The sequence below is a fragment of the Oncorhynchus masou genome, chromosome 15 (genome assembly GCF_036934945.1).
Source record: "Oncorhynchus masou masou isolate Uvic2021 chromosome 15, UVic_Omas_1.1, whole genome shotgun sequence".
NCBI lineage: Eukaryota > Metazoa > Chordata > Actinopteri > Salmoniformes > Salmonidae > Oncorhynchus > Oncorhynchus masou.
In genome coordinates this window covers 12,110,909-12,125,215 of record NC_088226.1, presented here as the reverse complement: position 1 = coordinate 12,125,215, position 14,307 = coordinate 12,110,909, and the positions used below count along the sequence as shown (strand labels likewise).

Genomic DNA, 14,307 nt, shown 5'->3' with positions numbered 1-14,307 from the left:
GACATTGGATTTAGTTTAAAAGTTAAGTGAAAAAAATACTAAATTCCCTTACGTTGATGACTTTTTGCAAATCCAATCAGTTTTCCACGTTGATTCAATGTCATTACATTTTAATTTGGGGGTTGAAATTACTTGGAAACAACGTTGAATCAACCCGTTTTTGCCCAGTGGGTTGCTTAAAATCATATTGTACAATTACAAATAAGCACAATATGCAGATAAAAAGGCCAAGAAAAAAACTATTATTTTTAATGATACCTTGATATTGACACGAGTAAGCCTTTCACCATGCTAATGAGTCTCTTTCAATTGAATCCTCAATGCAGCAAGTGTTCTGTGTATTATAACATCAGCTTGAAAATCTAGGAGGAGATGTTACATGCAGCCTCACATTAACCTAATTACTTGTGCTGCCACCTCTTCAGAGTGCTACTATCTCACAAGACACAGTTCACACACAGACAGTTCTCTTTGGTAGTCAATGCATGCCATGGGGTGTCACATATACCGTGGGGCAAAGAAGTATTTAGTCAGCCACCAATTGTGCCTGTAATTTTCATCATAGGTACACTTCAACTATGACAGACAAAATGAGGGGGAAAAAATCCAGAAAATCACATTGTAGGATTTTTTATGCATTTACAGTGCCTTGCGAAAGTATTCGGTCCCTTTGAACTTTGTGACCTTTTGCCACATTTCAGGCTTCAAACATAAAGATATAAAACTGTATTTTTTGTGTGAAGAATCAACAACAAGTGGGACACAATCATGAAGTGGAACGACATTTATTGGATATTTCAAACTTTTTTAACAAATCAAAAACTGAAAAATTGGGCATGCAAAATTATTCAGCCCCTTTACTTTCAGTGCAGCAAACTCTCTCCAAAAGTTCAGTGAGGATCTCTGAATGATCCAATGTTGACCTAAATGACTAATGATGATAAATACAATCCACCTGTGTGTAATCAAGTAGTCCGTATAAATGCACCTGCACTGTGAGTCTCAGAGGTCCGTTAAAAGCGCAGAGAGCATCATGAAGAACAAGGAACACACCAGGCAGGTCTGAGATACTGTTGTGAAGAAGTTTAAAGCCGGATTTGGATACAAAAAGATTTCCCAAACTTTAAACATCCCAAGGAGCACTGTGCAAGCGATAATATTGAAATGGAAGGAGTATCAGACCACTGCAAATCTACCAAGACCTGGCCGTCCCTCTAAACTTTCAGCTCATACAAGGAGAAGACTGATCAGAGATGCAGCCAAGAGGCCCATGATCACTCTGGATGAACTGCAGAGATCTACAGCTGAGGTGGGAGACTCTGTCCATAGGACAACAATCAGTCGTATATTGCACAAATCTGGCCTTTATGGAAGAGTGGCAAGAAGAAAGCCATTTCTTAAAGATATCCATAAAAAGTGTTGTTTAAAGTTTGCCACAAGCCACCTGGGAGACACACCAAACATGTGGAAGAAGGTGCTCTGGTCAGATGAAACCAAAATTGAACTTTTTGGCATCAATGCAAAACGTTATGTTTGGCGTAAAAGCAACACAGCTCATCACCCTGAACACACCATCTCCACTGTCAAACATGGTGGTGGCAGCATCATGGTTTGGGCCTGCTTTTCTTCAGCAGTGACAGGGAAGATGGTTAAAATTGATGGGAAGATGGATGGAGCCAAATACAGGACCATTCTGGAAGAAAACCTGATGGAGTCTGCAAAAGAGCTGAGACTGGGACGGAGATTTGTCTTCCAACAAGACAATGATCCAAAACATAAAGCAAAATCTACAATGGAATGGTTCAAAAATAAACATATCCAGGTGTTAGAATGGCCAAGTCAAAGTCCAGACCTGAATCCAATCGAGAATCTGTGGAAAGAACTGAAAACTGCTGTTCACAAATGCTCTCCATCCAACCTCACTGAGCTTGAGCTGTTTTGCAAGGAGGAATGTGAAAACATTTCAGTCTCTCGATGTGCAAAACTGATAGAGACATACCCCAAGCGACTTACAGCTGTAATCGCAGCAAAAGGTGGCGCTACAAAGTATTAACTTAAGGGGGCTGAATAATTTTGCACGCCCAATTTTTCAGTTTTTGATTTGTTAAAAATGTTTGAAATATCCAATAAATGTCATTCCACTTCATGATTGTGTCTCACTTGTTGTTGATTCTTCACAAGAAAATACAGTTTTATATCTTTATGTTTGAAGCCTGAAATGTGGCAAAAGGTCGCAAAGTTCAAGGGGGCTGAATACTTTCGCAAGGCACTGTATTTGCAAATTATGGTGGAAAATAAGTATTTGGCCAACTACAAACAAGCAAGATTTCTGGCTCTCACAGACCTGTAACTTCTTCTTTAAGAGGCTCCTCTGTCCTCCACTCGTTACCTGTATTAATGGCACCTGTTTGAACTTGTTATCAGTATAAAAGACACACGGGGGACCTAGTGAATGACCTGCTGTTTTTCTACAAAGGGACCATTTTGATGATCCAGAAGAAGATTGGGAGAATGTCATATGATCCCAAAATTGAACGGTAAAAACTCAACTCGAAAGAATGAATGGGGCCATCATGCTTTGGGGCTGTTTTTCTGCAAAGGGACCTGAGATTTTGGAAAGAATGAAAACCATCCTTCCATCAGCAAGGGCATTGAAGATGAAACATGGCTGGGTCTTTCAGCATGACAATGATCCCAAACACACCGCCCGGGCAACAAAGGAGTGGCTTCATAAGAAGCATTTCAAGGTCCTGGAGTGGCCTAGCCAGTCTCCAGATCTCAACCCCATAGAACATCTTTGGAGGGAGTTGAAAGTCCGTGTTGCCCAGCAACAGCCCCAAACATCACTGCTCTGGAGGAGATCTGCATGGAGGAATGGGCCAAAATACCAGCAACAGTATGTAAAAACCTTATGAAGACTTACAGAAAATGTTTGAACTCTGTCATTGGGTAAAAGGGTATATAACAAAGTATTGAGATAAACTTTTGTTATTGACCAAATACTTATTTTTCCACCATAATTTACAAATAAATTCATTAAAAATCCTACAATGTGATTTTCTGGATTTATTTTCCTCATTTTATCTGTCATAGTTGAAGTGTACCTATGATGAAAATTACAGGCCTCTCTCATCTTTAAGTGGGAGAACTTGCACAATTGGTGTCTGACTAAATACTTTTTGCCCAGTGTATGGACATAAGCCTCAGACTAGATTAGATACCCTGCATAATTCACATCCAGTGGAATAGCCTGTCTAAGTGAGAGCTTCGGCTAGCGCAGTGTGCTTACTTTACATGTGTGATAATGAGATTCATTCACCAGAATAACACTCTTCAGGCGCTTCAGCCCAAAGGGTTTTATTCCATTCCGATTGTATTGATGCTATATGAGGCAAATTTGAAAATCTATTTGAATTAAATTATTTCCCTTGTTCTGATTGTATCTTTTATTTTTTTTACCCCACTATGGCAACCCCGATTATGCTCTCTAGTCTAGTGGATGAGGTTTCTTACTAGTCTTGCTGAGATACCATGCTACCATAAAAGGTTCTGTCAATTTCCTGACTTGATGTCTGTCTACTAAGCTGCACACAGTGGGTTACCTCATTCAAAACAATCACACACTGTGTTGCTGCCTGAGAGTATGTGCCTGCCACCAGTCAGACTCAGCACTCGCGACTTTAAGCACTTTAATGGTATTTCAGACTGGAGAACCTCAGTAATGTAAAGTTTTTTTTAGTCCCAGTGCTCTATGAAATGGCCCTGCTCCCAGCACAGTCACACCCCCCACTCTCTGGGTTATTACCGCTCAGCCTGCATGGAGATGGAGTCAGCTCTTTAACAGCACAACACCTGGTTGTCTCCCCTCACACACCTCCCTGCGCCTCTTCACATCTTCAACAGGGAGCTCACTGGCTGAGGCTATTCACACTGATACAATAACCCATCACATCTTCTCATGAAACAGCAAGACACTGCTCTGCCTGTGAGACTTTTTACAAGATCAAATCAAATCAAATTTTATTAGTCACATACACATGGTTAGCAGATGTTAATGCGAGTGTAGCGAAATGCTTGTGCATCTAGTTCCGACAATGCAGTAATAACCAACAAGTAATCTAACTAACAATTCCTAAACTACTGTCTTATACACAGTGTAAGGGGATAAAGAATATGTACATAAGGATATATGAATGAGTGATGGTACAGAGCAGCATAGGCAAGATACAGTAGATGGTATCGAGTACAGTATATACATATGAGATGAGTATGTAAACAAAGTGGCATAGTTAAAGTGGCTAGTGATACATGTATTACATAAGGATGCAGTCGATGATATAGAGTACAGTATATACGTATGCATATGAGATGAATAATGTAGGGTAAGTAACATTATATAAGGTAGCATTGTTTAAAGTGGCTAGTGATATATTTACATCATTTCCCATCAATTCCCATTATTAAAGTGGCTGGAGTTGAGTCAGTGTCAGTGTGTTGGCAGCAGCCACTGAATGTTAGTGGTGGCTGTTTAACAGCCTGATGGCCTTGAGATAGAAGCTGTTTTTCAGTCTCTCGGTCCCAGCTTTGATGCACCTGTACTGACCTCGCCTTCTGGATGATAGCGGGGTGAACAGGCAGTGGCTCGGGTGGTTGATGTCCTTGATGATCTTTATGGCCTTCCTGTAACATCGGGTGGTGTAGGTGTCCTGGAGGGCAGGTAGTTTGCCCCCGATGATGCGTTGTGCAGACCTCACTACCCTCTGGAGAGCCTTACGGTTGAGGGCTGAGCAGTTGCCGTACCAGGCGGTGATACAGCCCGCCAGGATGCTCTCGATTGTGCATCTGTAGAAGTTTGTGAGTGCTTTTGGTGACAAGCCGAATTTCTTCAGCCTCCTGAGATTGAAGAGGCGCTGCTGCGCCTTCTTCATGATGCTGTCTGTGTGAGTGGACCAATTCAGTTTGTCTGTGATGTGTATGCCGAGGAACTTAAAACTTGCTACTCTCTCCACTACTGTTCCATCGATGTGGATAGGGGGGTGTTCCCTCTGCTGTTTCCTGAAGTCCACAATCATCTCCTTAGTTTTGTTGACGTTGAGTGTGAGGTTATTTTCCTGACACCACACTCCGAGGGCCCTCACCTCCTCCCTGTAGGCCGTCTCGTCGTTGTTGGTAATCAAGCCTACCACTGTTGTGTCGTCCGCAAACTTGATGATTGAGTTGGAGGCGTGCGTGGCCACCCAGTCGTGGGTGAACAGGGAGTATAGGAGAGGGCTCAGAACGCACCCTTGTGGGGCCCCAGTGTTGAGAATCAGCGGGGAGGAGATGTTGTTACCTACCCTCACCACCTGGGGGCAGCCCGTCAGGAAGTCCAGTACCCAGTTGCACAGGGCGGGGTCGAGACCCAGGGTCTCGAGCTTGATGACGAGCTTGGAGGGTACTATGGTGTTGAATGCCGAGCTGTAGTCGATGAACAGCATTCTCACATAGGTATTCCTCTTGTCCAGATGGGTTAGGGCAGTGTGCAGTGTGGTTGAGATTGCATCGTCTGTGGACCTATTTGGGCGGTAAGCAAATTGGAGTGGGTCTAGGGTGTCAGGTAGGGTGGAGGTGATATGGTCCTTGACTAGTCTCTCAAAGCACTTCATGATGACGGAAGTGAGTGCTACGGGGCGGTACTCGTTTAGCTCAGTTACCTTAGCTTTCTTGGGAACAGGAACAATGGTGGCCCTCTTGAAGCATGTGGGAACAGCAGACTGGTATAGGGATTGATTGAATATGTCCGTAAACACACCAGCCAGCTGGTCTGCGCATGCTCTGAGGGCGCGGCTGGGGATGCCGTCTGGGCCTGCAGCCTTGCGAGGGTTAACACGTTTAAATGTTTTACTCACCTCGACTGCAGTGAAGGAGAGACCGCATGTTTCCGTTGCAGGCCGTGTCAGTGGCACTGTATTGTCCTCAAAGCGGGCAAAAAAGTTATTTAGTCTGCCTGGGAGCAGGACATCCTGGTCCGTGACTGGGCTGGATTTCTTCCTGTAGTCCGTGATTAACTGTAGACCCTGCCACATGCCTCTTGTGTCTGAGCCGTTGAATTGAGATTCTACTTTGTCTCTGTACTGACGCTTAGCTTGTTTGATAGCCTTACGGAGGGAATAGCTGCACTGTTTGTATTCAGTCATGTTACCAGACACCTTGCCCTGATTAAAAGCAGTGGTTCGCGCTTTCAGTTTCACGCGAATGCTGCCATCAATCCACGGTTTCTGGTTAGGGAATGTTTTAATCGTTGCTATGGGAACGACATCTTCAACGCACGTTCTAATGAACTCGCATACGGAATCAGCGTATTCGTCCATGTTGTTATCTGACGCAATACGAAACATGTCCCAGTCCACGTGATGGAAGCAGTCTTGGAGTGTGGAGTCAGCTTGGTCGGACCAGCGTTGGACGGACCTCAGCGTTGGAGCTTCCTGTCTTAGTTTTTGTCTGTAGGCAGGTATCAGCAAAATGGAGTCGTGGTCAGCTTTTCTGAAAGGGGGGCGGGGCAGGGCCTTATATGCGTCGCGGAAGTTAGAGTAACAGTGATCCAAGGTTTTTCCACCCCTGGTTACGCAATCGATATGCTGATAAAATTTAGAGAGTCTTGTTTTCAGATTAGCCTTGTTAAAATCCCCAGCAACAATGAATGCAGCCTCCGGATAAATGGTTTCCAGTTAAATAAAGTTCGTTCAGAGCCATCGATGTGTCTGCTTGGGGGGGGGATATATACGGCTGTGATTATAATCGAAGAGAATTCTCTTGGTAGATAATGCGGTCTACATTTGATTGTGAGGAATTGCGTGGAGAAACCCGTTGGCTGCACCGCTTTGGATAGCGTCTCTCCAGTGAGCCATGTTTCCGTGAAGCACAGAACGTTACAGTCTCTGATGTCCCTCTGGAATGCAACCCTTGCTCGGATTTCATCAACCTTGTTGTCAATAGACTGGACATTGGCAAGAAGAATGCTAGGAAGAGGGGCACGATGTGCCCGTCTCCGTAGTCTGACCAGAAGACCGCCTCGTTTCCCTCTTTTTTCAGAGTCGTTTTTTTGGGTCGCTGCATGCGATCCATTCCGTTGTCCTGTTAGTAAGGCAGAACACAGGATCCGCGTCGCGAAAAACATATTCTTGGTCGTACTGATGGTGAGTTGACGCTGATCTTATATACAGTAGTTCTTCTCGACTGTATGTAATGAAACCTAAGATGAACTGGGGTACTAATGTAAGAAATAAGACTCCATAGTTTCCTAGGAACGCGAAGCGAGGCGGCCATCTCTGTCGGCGCCGGAATAAGAGAACAGTCAGTGTGGGAACGAGTGTGAATAGCTGCTCAAAGAAACCTGTGCTGTCATCCCACTTTATTGAATAAGGGTTCCAGTTAGCATAACTAAACAACACTACCTCTGTTCCAATACAGCGCACACCTTAATAGTGATCAACTGCTCCTTCTGATTCCATAATGCCCAATTATGCCAAACCAATAAAAAACAGTGTGTTGAATTCTAGTGGAATCACACACTGCTTTCACCCAATCCCTGGCCTTCTAAGGACACCTGAAACGCTCTGTCACACTAAATTACACATCCCTTTTGTGTGCCAACACAGTGGAGATTGAAGAGGTCCTTGTTGCTTCAACTTGTTGTGATGGACTAAGAGATATAGTGTTGTGCTAGGAGGAGGTGGGAGGGCCACTGACAAAGGAAGAGATTACCCAGAACCCACCTCTCCACTCATCTACCCTCTCCAATCCACAGTGCTATTGTGTGAAAACGTATGGATCCTTCCCAATACTGTGAGGAGAGACAAAGCCAATGTGTGTCCATGCAGCCCACCTGATTGCAGAACTGGGTCTCCAATCCCTTTGGTAATTCCTACCCAAGGGATGGGAGAGAAATATGCCAGCTCTTCACGTGAATACAAGCTACAAGCTTCAATTATCAGTGGAAACTACATTCAGCTACACTCAAGAATCTAAGTGGAGGCTCTTGACCCAGAGCTGCCTCATCCACTTCAGTTTTTGACAACAAACAAAAAACACACACTGCTGCCATATGCTTATGATGTCAACATAAAACTAGTATTCCCATTATCATTCTCTCCAAGTCCAATTTGTCCGTCTCACACAAACAAACAGCTTGTTTTTCATGTCATTCATTGACACTCCTTTTCAGCATGAAAAATGCACTACCACAAGTAAACATGTCATTTTACTTCTCTCCAACAACAGACGGCATGCATTACAATCACTTCCAAACAAGCAAATGGGGAAAAGTCTGTCCATTGCCATTAGTGACTAAAGCCTAGCCTTTGTGATTGCAACTGGCAGCCTGAGACATGCAATCCATAATAAAATAATACATCCTGCATCATCCATGTGTGTGTGTGTGTGTGTGTGTGTGTGTGTGTGTGTGTGTGTGTGTGTGTGTGTGTGTGTGTGTGTGTGTGTGTGTGTGTGTGTGTGTGTGTGTGTGTGTGTGTGTGTGTGTGTGTGTGTGTGTGTGTGTGTGTGTGAGTGAGTGAGTGAGTGAGTGAGTGAGTGAGTGAGTGAGTGAGTGAGTGAGTGAGTGAGTGAGTGAGTGAGAGAGAGTGAATTCTTGCGGGTCTGTGTATAGATGTGTGCCTGCCTGTTTGGGAGAGACTAAAAAGAGAGGGATGAGAAAGAAAGAGCCAGTTGTAAGAGATGGAGAGCAAGACTTATACTACTGTTAGTCAGCGGCGGATGATGATGATAATTATCCCAGTGTGTTAAATGATTACTGAGGCTGTGAGTAATTGCTTCAGCAGCTCACAGGACTCTCCAAAATGGACTTCTTTCACAACGCTCGTATCTGGAGCAGCTAAATCAGACGAGCCAGGAAGGCAAAGGGTGGTGGTGAACAAAGCCTTTTGAATTTCACAGCTGCCTCACTACAACCACAAAGACCAATCGGAGACTGTTGGGCACTCCAATAGGACTCCAGCATAGAATTGATGAAAATAAAAATGTCAACGTTCTCTTGCGTGATAAGGTTTACTGGTGGTGGCTGTTTGAAACATTGTGTGTGTATGTGTATGTGTTTGTGTGTGTGTGTGTGTGTGTGTGTGTGTGTGTGTGTGTGTGTGTGTGTGTGTGTGTGTGTGTGTGTGTGTGTGTGTGTGTGTGTGTGTGTGTGTGTGTGTGTGTGTGTGTGTGTGTGTGTGTGTGTGTGTGTGTGTGTGTGTGTGTACTGAGGTAAAGACTGTGCATGATTTGTCTGATCACAGCAGTCAGACCCTCAGGCTTCTGCAGATGGCATCCTGTTTATACCATCTCTGTATCTCAATCATGACCATAGCCAATTCATTGCAGAGATACACATAATACACTATGCATCTTACCATTAGTTGTACTTTCCAATGTGTATCAAACTATTGTTATAGTGGCTCTTCTCTATGAAATGAGACATTGGATGGAAGAGGCCGACTTACGGAGACTGTTCGCAGGTACCCTGTTGGCTTGCATGTTGTCATAGTGCTGTCCATGCACTCCAATGTCTTCTGAGTGTTCTCCTGGACCAGGCTGGCGCATCACCTGGGCTAGAGCCCTGACAAAACACAAACACCTCAATCAGCTGGTTCACTCAATAATAAAGCATGACATGGAAAACAAAATAGCTACAAAAACTAGCAAAATTACAGCAGCTCAAACGCTGTAAACCTCAATATGTATCTGATATTTATTGGAAATCCTTACAGGTCTTAATGTTTGAATAATGTAGATTAAATCAAATCAATTACTCTCATGCTTGTAGATGAACTACCAATGACCAATTATCATATGCTCAAAGGGTTTTCATTGATATGCACAGTACCATTTATGCTATATTGAGTTAGTGGGATCACCTTCCTTTATGCATTGATACTATAGTTGAGAAATATGACAAATCACAATAGGGATCACAAGGCATGTTGAGACAAAGGCAGCCCACTGAGCACAGACGTCAGTTCAACGTCTAATTTTGATTTACTTTTGGTTGAGTTGTCAATTAACGTAAGTTCAACGTGAAATTAAAGGTCATCACATTGAATCTTTTTGTTGAAATGACATGGAAACAACATCGAATCAACCAGTTTTTGAGGGAAGTGAACCTTAAGTTCGCTTCCCCCAAAAAAGAACAATGAAGCTAATTAAAATGCTGAAATCTAGGGCAGTGAGATACAAAAAAATAATGTTTTTTTTAATTTTACTAGGCAAGTCAGTTAAGAACAAATTCTTATTTTCAATGACGGCCTAGGAACAGTGGGTTAACTGCCTTTTCAGCGGCAGAACGACAGATTTGTACCTTGTCAGCTTGGGGATTCGAACTTGTAACCTTTCGATTACTAGTCCAACGCTTTAACCACTAGGCTACCCTGCCGCCCTGGGGGCAGCAATTGCAGGTATAATGGAGTAAAAAAGTGTATTTTAACGGTACCATGTTGGTGGATGACATCAAGGGAGATGAGAGCATGGCTCATCACACACTATTACCTACAACACATCTGGTTTTACCAGGACGTAGTGAGCATGGCTCATCACACACTACTACCTACAACACATCTGGTTTTACCAGGACGCAGTGAGCATGGCTCATCACACACTACTACCTACAACACATCTGGTTTTACCAGGACGCAGTGAGCATGGCTCATCACACACTACTACCTACAACACATTTGGTTTTACCAGGACGTAGTGAGCAATGCTCATCACACACTATTACCTACAACACATCTGGTTCTACCAGGACGCATTGAGCATGGCTCATCACACACTACTACCTACAACACATCTGCTCTTACCAGGACATAGTGAGCATGGCTCATCACACACTACTACCTACAACACATCTGGTTTTACCAGGATGCAGTGACCATGGCTCATCACACACTATTACCTACAACACATCTGGTTTTACCAGGACGCATTGAGCATGGCTCATCACACACTACTACCTACAACACATCTGGTTTTACCAGGACGCAGTGAGCATGGCTCATCACACACTACTCCCTACAACGCATCTGGTTTTACCAGGACATAGTGAGCATGGCTCATCACACACTACTACCTACAACACATCTGGTTTTACCAGGACGCAGTGAGCATGGCTCATCACACACTACTCCCTACAACGCATCTGGTTTTACCAGGACATAGTGAGCATGGCTCATCACACACTACTCCCTACAACACATCTGGTTTTACCAGGACGCAGTGAGCATGGCTCTTCACACACTACTCCCTACAACGCATCTGCTTTTACCAGGACATAGTGAGCATGGCTCATCACACACTACTCCCTACAACACATCTGGTTTTACCAGGACGCAGTGAGCATGGCTCATCACACACTACTCCCTACAACGCATCTGGTTTTACCAGGACATAGTGAGCATGGCTCATCACACACTACTACCTACAACACATCTGGTTTTACCAGGACGCAGTGAGCATGGCTCATCACACACTACTCCCTACAACGCATCTGGTTTTACCAGGACGCAGTGAGCATGGCTCATCACACACTACTACCTACAACGTATCTGGTTTTACCAGGACATGGTGAGCTCATTATTATTCAGTATAGAGTTCTCAATTATTCAGAATGAAAAGTATGGCATTTTGATGGAATCTCAAGACATCAGCGCAATTGGACAGGTATTCACAGTCACTTACAAATAAAATATAGTAGGCTGCATAGGTATTGCCTATGATTGCCAATCAAATTGTGGTCAGATGAACTGACTGATGTTGTATATTTATTCTATATTTTAACACTTCCCACTAGGCAAACACTGATTGGATCATGAATCAATGTTGTTTCCATGTGTATGTGACCAATACAATTTGATTTGATTTCAACCAACAAATCTATGTGATGTGGGAAAAATGACTGGTTTTACTTTTTTTTTTTAAGTCATCAAGGTAAGGAAATTTCGTATTTATTTCACCCAACTTTTCACCGAAATGTTTTGTTGATTTTTGTTGTTGATTTCAACCAAATGTAAATCGAAACTAGAAGTTGAACTGACGTCTGTATCCAGTGGGTTAACACCTATTTTAACAAAACAGCATCTTTAATGCATCTAAATATTTTAAAGAAACTTCTGACACCCAAATAAAAGTTAAATTCCTGCATTAATTTAGGCTATCCAAAGTTGTTACTGCATTGCGCACAGGGACTGCTGATGTTGTTTACTGTACACACACCTTGACATGTTTTCTCTGTGTGGACGGTGCGCCTTTTCAAGTCCAAGTTTTGTGAAAATCCCAACGAGGGCCATTATGGCAACAACTCCACATATTATATACACAATTAAGTTTGTTTTATCCTTTGTGGGGTCGTGAGTGGGGTCTTTTTTCTTAGGCGGGGGTCTGCCTGTCATCATCCACGGCGGGGTGTCATAGTTTTTGCAGGTGGTCTGGTCCAGCCGCGAGCTTGTAAACTCACAGCAGAATCTGAAGCCACAGGTCCCGCAGCAGTACAGGTAACTGCCCGTCTGGCACACAAACGGCGGATCCCACTGGCCCATCACATCGTAATAACCTCGGCACCTGTCCTCTGTATGCGGACTCTCCGAAACGCTATTCTTTCCGTTCAATTTTGACTCGTTGGTGCCCGTTTGTACCATAATAAAGCCGTCTAGCTTCTGCCCTGGCTCCCCCTCCGCGTCGCATACAAGAACTTTCACCAAAAAGTAGCCAAGCAACAACCCCGCGCTTCTCATCATGTGCGTCCCTTTGTTACTTTTCTTCTCCAGTGTAGACGAAGGAAAGGCGATGACCAGGTATCATAACAAGCTTGTACGCATAATCCAAGAACATGAAAAACAGCCATCCGCAATAATTATCATGATTACGCACCGCAACTTCTGCGCGTAATTGCCCATCAGCCCACGGTGATGTTGTATGGGAATGTGTGTAAATGTTATATCTGTTCCAATCGCTTATAACAAAAAAAGATGAGATCTTTACACCGATGCGACAACAACACTTTTACAGTTGCTACAGGTATCTTGAATAGGTTTAGACAATTTCTCTGCGCTGCGCCACAGACATCCTCCGTTGACAGTCGGAGTCCTTATTGGTAGTTCACTCCAGGCAGTAGGAATATTACCGAACCAATTACCGAGAGAGTGGGAGAGTGGGGATGAAAAAGGAGGTGGAGACACTTGTGGTAGGTGGGAGAGAGACAGGCAGAAATGGAGAGATCTGATGTATGCAATCTGTTGTTTATATACAGAACAACATGCTCATGCTCAGATTTCATTTTTTTCATAGTAGCCTACTGCAGGCTACGGAAAAATATATACTGTATTCAGACAATACAATACTGTCCGAATATGTATTTATTTATATGCCTGTAAAGTCACAGGGTGCATTTAAATGACAGAGTTGCAATGCTGCTGTTGTCTGTCAAGTCAAATGTGATTTCATGCATGTTGTATTTGACTGCTATTTGTGGCTGATATATTGCACCTTATTTGTATCATTATGTATTGTTCAATAGGCCACAACTATGAAAAAAGGATATAGCCCAATCAAACAAGGTGTGATTAGTATTGTTGTGACCTTTGTCATGGTAGTGCTGTAACTGTATTGTCATTTGAGGTGATAAAATATGCATAATCAATACAATTCGTCTGACTAATGCATTTGATTTGTATACCTGTACATTTTGGAATTTGAATGTATATTCCTTGACACAAAAGGGTGTGGTACATATCATTATTTCTGTATGACTTGATTATTGAGAACAACTCCCTAGTCAAAAAATCCTAAAGGATTCCAATAGAAAAATCCTATTACAATCCAAAAGTAAATCCTATCAGATTTTAGAACCTATCCTATAGGATTTTATTCCTATCGAATCCTATAGGGGTCCATTTGTACTGGTTCCAATAGTTTTTATTTGATTGGAATCCAATAGTAGTTTTAGACTAGGGAGATGTTCTCAACATTAAAGTGCTTCAGAGGTTTCAACACTCACAGTAAAAGTCCAAAATAAATAATTGCATGATCATGCTATTTTGTGTGTGGTACAATCAGGGGAGATACAATACATTCAGAATTTCAAAATCCAGTGGTGTAAAGTACTTAAGTAAAAATACTTGAAATACTCGTTTTTGCTGGTATCTGTACTTTACTTTACTATTTATATTTTTTGACAACTTTCACTTTTACTTCATTTCATTTCTAAAGAAAATAATGCACTTTTTACTTCAAACATTTTCCCTGACACCCAAAAGTATTTATTACATTTTGCACGCTCAG

The 14,307-nt window shown here is 42.9% G+C and overlaps 1 protein-coding gene across 1 annotated transcript in view; it reads right to left on the bottom strand.

Annotated features, from left to right (window-relative positions):
* Positions 1-13,053, bottom strand: part of LOC135555648 (protein shisa-9B-like) — a 43,903-nt gene extending 30,850 nt beyond the window's left edge. Inside the window, exons 1-2 of the mRNA XM_064988270.1 lie at positions 12,244-13,053; positions 9,480-9,595 (exon numbers count right to left, since the gene is read on the bottom strand). Coding sequence (XP_064844342.1) covers positions 9,480-9,595; positions 12,244-12,764 — 637 coding nt within the window. The 5' untranslated portion in view covers positions 12,765-13,053. The remainder of the gene's footprint in view (positions 1-9,479; positions 9,596-12,243) is intronic.
* Positions 13,054-14,307: the final 1,254 nt, after the last annotated feature.